The sequence below is a fragment of the Nicotiana tomentosiformis genome, chromosome 9 (assembly GCF_000390325.3).
Source record: "Nicotiana tomentosiformis chromosome 9, ASM39032v3, whole genome shotgun sequence".
Lineage (NCBI taxonomy): Eukaryota > Viridiplantae > Streptophyta > Magnoliopsida > Solanales > Solanaceae > Nicotiana > Nicotiana tomentosiformis.
In genome coordinates, this window is record NC_090820.1 from 88,715,372 (window position 1) to 88,726,965 (window position 11,594).

The window sequence follows — 11,594 nt, forward strand, 5'->3', positions numbered from 1 at the left end:
AATTAAAGTTTTGTGAGTGGAAAAAAAATTCACCCAAAAACTGATTACTTGAAAAAAAAAAATTCTTTTTCAAAAACAGATCATATTGCATGAACAAAAAATATTTTTAATTTTTTTTTGTTGAAAAAATTAGTCAAATTTATGACCAAACAGGAACTTGTGAAAACAAATATTTAATACTTATAAATAATAAAATGCATTTCAACTTGTAAATATCGAGTGAGAGAATAATATTTACTTTTATTTAATGATACTCCCGGCCCCTCCATCGTCTAAAGAGAGCAGCCTAGTCAAACCCCTTCAGTCACTCATTTATCATACTGTTTCTACCTACGTAGTACTACTACACAATCTTTAGACCGAAAACACAGAATCTAATCCATGGCCGCCCCCTACCCAATAATAAAGTTCACTTCTCACTTTCTATCTCCTCCATATTCCTTCCTCCTCCATTTCTTCTTTCCTTAACCCTCACCAGTCACCTCCCCTTTCTTTTCACCTTCCAATTATGGCAACTCTGCAAAAATTCAAGCTTTTAGCGACCCAATGTGCTGTAGCAGCTGGAAGCCCAACTCGAAGCCCAACAACTAGCCCAGTCATTCATCTCCGCCGCCGTAAAACTCTCCGAATGCTCCTCACCCGCAGCGCCAGCGCCAGCAGCGACGGAGGAACTGATCGACGGCTATTGTCCGAGGACGATGCGTCGCCGGATCGGATTTTCAGCGACGGAGATTCGCCGGATAATAAGGAAGTGGTGGTGAGAAACAAGCTTAAGGATTTGTTCGTTTCGTCGCCGGAAAATTCGAGAGAGGGATTTTCACCGGAAATTTCTAGTGCCGGTGGTAGTATCGGATCGGGAGTCAGGAGAATTCGGCCATTGACGGCAACTTTCCGGCAACGGTTGCTTAGGAGGGTTTGGAGACCGATGCTTGTGAGTATACCTGAATAATTTAATTGGGATATATTGTATTAGCGGTAATTGCGCTGATTAGAGAATAAATAAAGTTTTGACTCCTACTATTTGATTTCAGTTCTTCAGAAATTTTTTAATTGCAGTACTATCGTTTCAAACTAAAAAATGACAGACCATGACCGGGATCAGAAGCGATCCATGGTTTTAGGTTTATAAAATCCTACAAAAATCTAAGTTAATATACAATGCTAATTGTATTAATGGACTGTGTTACAAATTAAATATTCTTATATATTTAATAAATTTTTCAATATAAATATAGATTTGACAAAAGTTATTGGGTTCTGAAAAACCCGTTGGCCGAAACTAAAACAAAAAGGATTTGGATTATATAGATTTTTACCCTATCAGTTAATTTTAACCTGTATAATCCTTTATTACCTACTAAATGATTTAATTGTATTAATTGCATCATTTGTATATAAAACTTAAACTCTAAAGAAAATGTGAAAGTACGTAATGAAGATCATTAGAGATCAGAGTTGAATTTCAACCCAAAAAAACACACGCAAATTTTTTTGTTATGTCCAAACTTTGGTTGGCAAATTATAAAATTTATACAAGTAGGAGAAATAAGTATTCGATTGGAGTAATCAAGTGTACCTAAGATAGCTAAAACATTACTATCATAGATTAAAAAGAATAATATTAGAGACATAGGCGAAGTCGGGATTTTAAGTTTATGTGTTCATGATCCTAATTCTTTTAAATTATTGATTTCTAAATTAATAATTTATACATATTTAATAAAAAATTTAAGACATATACATGATTTGATCCAACCTTTCTCAAAAAAATAAAATTTCTTCTAACTCTTTATTTACTTTTAGTGATGGTAATATAAAACTTTTGTTACTCCTAGCTATCGCATTTAATTTTAGCAATAATAACTAGAGTGGAATGGCTTGATCGTTCAGACACAGAAAGCGTGGCTTCTTGAAGGGGAAAGGAATAGCACTTGCTTTAACTTGTCAAACTCCAAATAGTAACTAAAAGAAATGTCGGAGAGCTTTTAAGTAACTCGCTTGTGTAAATAATTTTTTAATACTTTCACTAAAGAAAACTTAAACTTATTACTAAACTGGTTGGAGATATTATCGGTCACTCCCATTGATGAAAAGAAAAGAAGCTAGCCCGATATACAAAGCATTCCGTGTTCATTTAGGATTCGGGGAAGTGTCGCACTTCAAGTAGTGTGGATGTAGACAACCTAGCCTAATATGTAAGCATTAGTGACTTCTTCCACGCCTTGAACCCGTGTCATATAGATCACATAAAGACAATTTTATTGTTATTTCACCGCTTCGTGACTAATATTAATACAAAAAATTTTAAAAAGAAAAATTGTGAGAATGACAAACTTTTTGTTCTTGAGGTTGTTGCTACACTGTTGGATGTAGCAAGTGTGTAGTCGTTTTCAGCAAGTAGAAGTCGGGAAGAATCTTTATCTGTCATTCATTGGTAATTGGTAGTAACTGCTTTACGATAAACGACTTGACCAGACCAACAAACTATAAATACAACAACAACAATTCAGTATAATTTCACTATCGGGATCTGGAAAGGATAGTATGTACGCATACCTTACTCCTACCATAGGATAGAGAGACTGTTTCCGATAGATTCTCGACCTTTTCTTCCACGCCTTGAACGCCATGTCATGGATTGTAGAGAGCGTATTTATTTAGCAACTTTTGTCTAGGATAGAATTTGAATTCTAATCTCACGTGATTTTCACGCCCTTCTTTGATTAGCAGGTCATAGCAAATCAAGTCAATCAATCATGATGGAAAATAAAATTGAAAAATCAAATGTAAGAAGGTAAAAACACGTTTTTGACCTACAAGCAAGAAATTAAAATACTTTCTTTGTTTAAATTAGTATTCTATTTAAGTAAATTAGCAAGTATATCAGTTCGTAATTCTGAAATTGAAACCTAAGGAGTCGTTTGGTACGCGGACTAAATTATCTCGAGATTTTAATAATTTCAGAATTATTTATCCCACATGAGGGATGAGATAAAATAATCTCACATTCCGAAAAAATAATTTTGCGATGCTAAATTATTTAGGTGGATGGTCATGTAAGCAAATCTAACATAGTTGGACTGACATGTCACGTTCAATGGCAAGACTAACGGTTTAAGGACATTTGTGATCCAAAATATAGACGGCGGAGATATTTTTGGAACCAAAAAATAAACGGAGGGCATTTTGAGTTATTTCAAATAGTTCAAGGGCATTTTTGGCCTTTTTTCGGATGCGATATCCTGGATTAAGTATGAGATTAAATTTATACTTTAATTTATTTGCGGTATAAATCTAGTACCAAACGACCACGAGAGAATATGTGGTGGGGACAGTCAAGAATGGGAGTGCCATTGATCCTGACGACAAAGCGCAACTGGAAAGAGAGGAAAAGTTGATCAATAATGAATAATCTACACTAAAGTTGCGTCTCATCTAATTTTGCCCTATACCAACTCTTTTTGACGAAGCTGATTGAGTGGGATTTTATTTTTGTTTCTCATTTGGTGACCTGTATTGCTTTGGGATCTTAATTAAATCGAATTCTTAAAAGTTATGCCACATGAATTTTTTTTAAACCATTATTTATGATTTGATCCCATTAAAACAAATTGGAAAAAATTGTCCCACTTCAGAATTTTAAGATATGCTTGACAGAATTTTGAATCACTAAAATTTCTGACGATTTAATATTAGAATTTTAAAGCACCAAAAATTATGACGATCACAAAATTTTTTAGTTACAATACTGAAAAATTCTGGTGATCTGTTAGGACCTGTGGCAAAAATCCTAACTATCACCATGACTGCTAGGTACTTTAAAATAGAAATGGAAAAGAATCCTAGCAAGTGAATTTTAAAATTTGCCTAAGGCATTTTTCTCGAACCTCTATTACTGGAAATCAAATAGTAGCACCAACGTGTTATGTTTCTGTCAAACCCTGTCGAATTCATGTTGCTTTAAGGCCCACTATAGGAAGCGCTTTGTAAAATGAATGTTTTAATTTTCAAGGCCCCAACCCTTAAACTTTATTTAAGGGAAAGGGATTAGGGCGGAGAGATACTATCTATTCCACCACATCCCCTTAGTAGGAGAGGGGTGCCTATATTGATGTTAGAGAGGTCACCGAAACCTGCTAGCCTCGGCAAAAATTATATATAAATATTTGTATATGTACCAAGGACCCTTATATATTTTTGTTGTGTCTGAAAATTTGTTGGTTGAGCTGATTTGGCATGGAGCATAAGCTTCTTTTCATTGCCCGCTTGATTCAAGATCGAGACCCAACATCAATAATGTCGTTCCTTTTTTTTTTTCAAGGGCGGCTATATTTCATAAAAATCCCAAAAAGTAAGGCCCTATTTTATTTTGGGCCGTGTAAGCAAGGTGTCAAGGGTCGTTAACCCCAATAAGCAATATAATTGGTTCAGTTCATGAATGGACCATTTGTCCTCGTTCATGGTCCGGATCATCTTCGACCATAGCCCACGATCTCAGAGCTGAGAGAGATACCACATGTAACATATCTAATGATTAAGGACATTAAACCCTTATAATTCTTTATTCTTTCTTCGCCTATTTTGAGTTTGGGTTGGTTCATAGACTTGTCTAATTTGAAAATTTATTAAATTTTACTGTATACGACTAAAACCGGGGCTAATGAGCACCCCGATTTTCCGGTGGGACAAACGAAATAAGGAATCAGAATCGAAGCTAGGAACCTCTCGTACTAAGGCCTGAACAAAGCACCTACCACCGGAGCCATCGAGACCACACCCCCCAGATCTGGTTCGAGCTCCAAGACCTTGAAAAGCATTATCAAACGTCTGTACACGACTAACAAAGGGCCGCGATATCCGTGCCCAACTGGATATCATGGCGTAGATCTCGCCCCGTATCGGCAACATATCAGTGATTAACGAAAAAGAAGATTTTTACCTTTCTTAGAATTATACTAAGGATGAAACCCCCTACTATATAAATGAGATAATTTTTAATCAAGAAACACATTGTAACACGCATATCAAGGCAATATAAACTTGTTTTCTCTACTTCTAAGTTATTTTAAAGTTCTTATTTTGTTCAAAGTTCTTCATATATAATTTGGCTCTGAATCCAAGGCAAAACAACTATTAAGCTTAGGTCCGAGCCCGGAGTCAACAACCACAACTTGTTTGGTTATTTATTTCACCTTTAATTCTCTTATCTAACGTTATTGTTCACTTGTAATTAAATTAATCCACATATCCTTAAAATCGTGTATAAATTCAATTATTATCCAATTTTAAGGGTAAACAGTTTGGCGCCCACCGTGGGGCTATGGATAATAGTGGTAATTTGATACAAATTTTCATAACGCACTATATTTTACACTTGTTCTTTAAGTTTCCAGTTTCAGGTTTGCTTAAAAATGTCAAACTCTCAGTCTGCTCACTGGAACATTGAGGTTGAATCTGGCCATCATGGCAACAATAATAACTTGGTGCCCTAGCAACGAGGTGCAACGAGGTACCCCTATTGTTCCCAATAAAGTCCCAGCTGCCGACCCAATCGACGCCAATTCAAAAGTTGCAATTGATGCCCACCTGCCAACTGACCCAGAGAACAGCGTTCGTGGAATCCCACAAGCAATGGTTCGAGAAACACCCGAAGGCAGAGGTGATGGGATAAGGCTGCGGCTAATCTTCGAAATGGTGTAGGCTCAATAAGAGGCGATATCGCATCTACAAAACCATGGCCAAACTCCTGGAAGGGTCGAGCCCGAACGGTCCCGGGGGAGCACCCAAAGAAGTGAGAAAAGCACTGGGAGGGGCAGATGAAACTGAGCCTAGGATGAATCCCAAATTAATAAAAATGCTCTAGAAACTGACAAAGCTGGTGGAATCACGAGAAAAGAAAATTGAGGCCAACGACAAAAAATTGAAAACCTATAACTCGAGGGTCGATCAAATCCCAGGAGCGCCCCTGATATTGAAAGGCCTGGACTCCAAGAAATTTGTCCAAAAGCCTTTTCTTCTAAGCGTGGCACTGAAGCCAATCCAGAAGAAGTTTCGTATGCCGATATTCCAAAATATAACAGAACTACGGATCCAAATGAGCATGTGACCTCCTACACGTGTTTCATCAAGGAGAACGACTTGGAAGATGACGAAATCGAGTCGGTTTTGCTAAAGAAGTTCAGAGAAACTCTGTCAAAAGGAGCAATGATATGGTATCACAACTTACCCCCAAATTTTATTGATTCGTTTGCTATGCTTGCAGATGCTTTTGTGAAAGCACACGTAGGGGCCATCAAGGTCGAGACGAGAAAATCGGATATTTGCAAGGTAAACTAAAGAGACAATGAAATGCTTAGGGAATTTGTATCAAGGTTTCAAATGGAACAGATAGACTTGCCTCCGGTTGCGGATGATTGGGCCATTCAGGCATTCACTCAAGGACTTAACCCCCGAAGCTCCTTATCTTTACAACAGTTACTGGTCAAAATATCAGGGTGGAGGACGATCAGCTCGGGGCCCCTTCTGGGTCCGTCTAACCCATTAGAGCCAATGATAGGTCTAGGAAAGTCATCGATCATGAGCCTAGACCAAGCAGAGATCGGTATCAACCGTATAGCAGAGATCGAATGGGTAACGGATTGGGGCGTCACCCTACGAGAAATGAGGAGAGGAGAGATCGAAGCCACAGTAGCTGGGGACTGATGAGCAAAAATAGTTTCGATAAGCCACTCAGGGCCAGGGAAGCTCCAAGGTTATCGGAATATAACTTCAATGTTGATGCTGCCAGCATCATATCTGTCATCGGGCGCATCAAGGATACCAAGTGGACTTGACCATTACAGTCCAACCCTACCCAGAGAGACCCTATTTTGATGTGTAAGTATCATGACACTCATAGCCACAAGACCGAGGACTGCCGATAATTAAGAGAAGAAGTGGCCCGGTTATTCAATAACGGGCATCTCCGGGAATTTCTGAGTGATCGAGACAAAAATCACTTCAGGAACATGGACTCGAACAAACAAACCGAACAAGAAGAACCTCAGCACGTCATCAACATGATCATTGGAGGGGTCGATGACCCCCAGGGACCAATGCTAAAGCGCACTAAAGTGTCCATCACAATGGAAAAATGAACCCGAGATTATATCTTGGAGGGAACCATTTCATTCAACGATGAGGATGTTGAAGGCATCGTACAACTGCTTAATCATGCACTGGTAATATCTGTACCTATAAGTAAATCTCGAGTTAAGTGTGTGTTGATTGATTTAGGTAGCTCGGCCAACATCACTAGATCGAGGGTCGTAGAGCAGTTGCATCCACAAGACCAAATAGTACCAGCAGTCCGGGTGTTTAACAGATTTAACATGGCATGTGAAACTACTAAATGGGAGATAACCCTACCGGTGAACACCGCCGGGACCATTCAAGAAACAAAATTGTATGTGATCGAAGGGGATATGAGATATAATGCTATATTCAGAAAACCATGGGTTCACAATATGAGTGCGGTACCTTCGACCTTGCACCATGCATTAAAGTTCCCTACACCGGGAGGGATCAAGACAGTGTATGGAAAGCAGCCGACTGCAAAGAAGATGTTCACAGTCGATGAAGTACTCCTAGTACCCGCCGTTTTGACATTAAAAAGTGCGGCCAGAAAGGCCGAAGTTAAATAGCAATCATTGATGCGAGTCCCGGTCAGATCGGAGGGAAAAAGAGTCAATGAGGAAGATGATTATAGAGTTCCTAGATCGTTCATAGCTCTTGATGATACCTACGCCAGCAAATCAACAGCCGAAGAACTAGAATACGTCATATTAACCAAACACCTACCGGATTGAAAGGTATACCTGGACACGGGGTTAACCCTCTAGCTCAGGAGAGAACTTATTAGTTTCCTTAAAACTATCATATCTTGTTTCGTCTGGTACCATCTTGATATGATAGGGATCCCACCGGAGATAACCACTCATAAGTTGAGTTTGGATCCAAAGTTCCACCTGGTGAAACAGAAGATGAGACCTTAGTTCGAAGTCAAGCATGCATTCATCAAAGACGAGGTATCTAAATTCCCTAAAATAGGTTCCATTTGGGAAGTTAAATACCCGGACTGTTTAGCTAACGTAGTGGTAGTTCCTAAAAAGGGAAATAAATTAAGAATGTGCGTAGATTACAATAACCTGAATAAGGCATGCCCTAAGGACTCTTTTCCTTTGCCTAACATTGATTGCATAATCGATGCTACGGCCGGGCACAAGATACTCATCTTCCTCGAGGCCTATTCGGCACCTATTGTTATAACGTAATTGTAAGTCCCCGTAAAGTTTCGTCAAGGAATTCTAGTTTTGTGGTGGCGAGGTCGGGTAATGTCTACGGATATAGTAGTCCGCGGTATAGACTTTTTGGGTTGAAAAATACATCGAGGTGTTGGTGGAAATGTTTTGCTGAAGAGCTAGTTATGCGGTCAGATTTACGACCGTATATCCATTATGCGGGCTGCATACCCGTCGCAGAGTTGAGTAGAAAAATGGTTGAATTTTAAAGGTCGTTTTGCGGCCTATTCTGCGATCGCATATCCATTTCGCGGTTCACACATCCATCCCAGATTTTGTATGAAGAATTTTGTTAGGGGATTATGCGGTCCATTCTGCGGCCGCATAAGTGGTCTGTGGTCTGCGGGTTACAGACCTGTCCAGACTATTCTAGTTTTTGGGCATCATTTTCGCGGTCCATTTTGCGAACCACATATCTGTTATGCGGTCCATACTGCAACCGCAGACCTGAGTTCGGAGGGTCCATTTTCTCTATTTTATAACCCGACCCCATTATGATAAATAGCCTTTGGGCTTATTTTGGGGCGATTGTCTGATGATTTTAGAGAGAGGTAAGAGCATTTTAGAGAGAGAAGGAGGAAATCTAACATTCTAATCACCTATTCTTGCACCAATCTTCAAGAATTAAGAAAGACAATCACTAGATTATCATTTATTCGGGTAAGTCCTACTCCTAAGCTTTCATACAAAAGGTTAGAAGTTCAAGTATATTGTGGGGGTTGGAAATAGGCCATGCATGTGATAATAGGTTGTCGTATGTGGGATTAATGAACCATTTTGGTTAGTTTCTTGTTGAAATTAGTTTAGGGAGGAAGGGATTACCATTGTAAAGCTTTATAGTCTATTTTGCATATTAGGTGTTTGACAAAATTCCTAAGAGAGTTACACCATGTGAATCCTTCTGATTATTATCCAATTTTCGCTATCTTCCTATAGATTATTATTTCTAGAAGTGTTGGGACGTTGTAGTAACTTAAAGAAAGCTCAAACAAGATATGTTGTCTAAACTCCTCTTTTAGAATTGAACCCCACAATGGCCTTGTAAGTCCCGTGCTGCTCATTATAAATTGATCATTCCGAATAAGCCTTGTGTCAAAAGATATATGCATTGTATTTGTATTGAGTTACTATTTGAGAAGGTGATTAAGCATGGACTGTGTGTTAATATGTTATGATTTAAAAATATGATACTAATGACTAGCATGTCGAATTGTGTAAGAAATCACATATGCCTAAGACCCTTAATTTGGTTAGTTTCTCAAATGTGTATTTAAAGTCTTGAGTATAAATGCCTTGTTATTGATAATCTATAAGGATGCTTGAAAGTGAAAGAAGTGGGTTGGAGATATAAAGTGTGGCCAACGTGCCAGGAGTGAAAGTTATACTTGTTGTCAATGGTGCCGAGGAAATGAAATGATGTGAGTAAAGTTATGAAATATGCCTTGATTCAACTGTTCCAAATTGACTTCGAAAATAGATTTTTCTAAAAGCTTATGTACCCAAGTTATGCCCAAATGCGGCTGTTTTAACTAATGCTATGCTTTGTAAGTATTTCCAATGTGTTTTGAACTCTTATATCTTCATGAGTTGAAATTGTGTTTTTGCCCCTTTGGGGAAAAATATTTTAAGAATAAATGATGTGTTACTCGTTTATGATTTTAACTTGTGCTCCGATTGCCTATGATTTTAACTTATGCTTCGATTGCCAATCATTTTACTCCATTTCTTGGAAAGAAATCCATTATGTTTAAACTCTTCGTTACAAATAAACCTAAAGTTATAATTTTTGGAATATTCTATTTGTTGATATTTACGATTATGATCCATGAAAGTAAATATATGAAAATGTGGAATATGCAATACAACCAAGGTGCCACGGATGAAGAATCATAAATATGGCCAAAAGAGTCAAGGAAATAACGATGTTGTGAATAGTTGAAAGTACTAATGAAGGTATTTATAGTGTGAAAGATATTGCGGTGAATATAACATATGTTTGTACTTTTGTTTCCCTTGTGTGCAAAACAAAATATTTTTGGGAGTATCATTAGCATACCGAGGAAGGGTGGGTCGTAAGGCCCACACCCGAAACTACACGTGTCGGTGTAGGAGTGAATTGTGGTTATTCCCCTTATTTGGGATGAGATTGAAATATTGATGTAATTATGATTATTCCCCTTAATTGGGATGAGATTGTTCATAGCCCTGGATTTAATGTCGACTCACACGACATATGTGGGGAGACGACCTAGCCGGTCGGGTGGTGATCAGACGCCATGTTGCACACATGGTGGTACTACTCTTGGTAACACCTTTTTTCGCATCACATGTCAAAACACATTGTTATTAGGGAGATGGCCAAGCTGATCAGGCATGATCGGACTCCGTGCTAAAAACACGATGGTATATCAGTGCTAATGATCTCCCAACCAAAAATATATATTATTTTCGTATTTTGAAAATTGTTATGCTCTAACTCAGCATTTGGATATTGTTGATTGTGACTTGCTCTTTCTATGGTTTTCCCTTTCTTATATTATCATTCTATTTTGAAAGAGGGAATTTAGATTTACATACTAGTACTATTCCATATGTACTAACATCCCTTTTACCGGGGGCTCTGAATCTTCAATGGATGCAGGTGGTTCATCAACGGGCGGTTTTGATCCTCATTAGTAGTTACTCTCTATTCAACAGATTTTTGTGAGCCCTACTATGTTCTAGGCTTCATGTCATTTGACGTTTTACTTCATGTTTTGAGGTATAGTCGGGGCCTTGTCGCCAACACTTCCATACTACTCTTCTGTTGTACTTAGAGGCTCCGTAGACAGAATGTGGGTGGTGTATGATATTGGGAATTAAACTAGTAAGTGTTGGTATTTGGACAAACATGTTTTTCATCATATCTATAAACTTGTAATATTTTGGAAATCATAAATGAATATCCTTTAGTAATGGAAAAGATTGTGGAACACTTGACTCTTCTTAGGCCTATCACTTGTACTGGTTCTTATATTGTTAATTGGCAAGGTTGGGTAGAAGACATCTAGCAGGCTTGCTTAACTGGGGTATCTCGGTTGAGCACCGGTTGCGCTCCCCTAGGTCGGGGCGTGACAGTAACGCCATTCGGACTAAAGAACGCCGGTGCCACTTATCAACACCTAGTAAATCGGATGTTCAAATAACATATAGGAAAATCAATGGAAGTTTATATTGACGACTTGTTAGTTAAGTCTCTGCGAGTAGAGGACCATT

General features: G+C 38.3%; 1 protein-coding gene across 1 annotated transcript; it reads left to right on the forward strand.

Moving 5' to 3' along the window:
• Positions 1 to 296: 296 nt before the first annotated feature.
• On the forward strand, positions 297 to 1,030 carry LOC104103126 (uncharacterized). The gene has a single exon (XM_009611010.4). It carries the CDS (start codon positions 509 to 511, stop codon positions 947 to 949), a length of 441 nt encoding a protein of 146 aa, XP_009609305.1. The 5' UTR covers positions 297 to 508; the 3' UTR covers positions 950 to 1,030.
• Positions 1,031 to 11,594: the final 10,564 nt, after the last annotated feature.

What these genes read in the sequence shown, in the direction of transcription:
- LOC104103126 (XM_009611010.4), top strand. Translation starts at nt 509, where the DNA reads ATGGCAACTCTGCAAAAATTCAAGCTTTTAGCGACCCAATGTGCTGTA.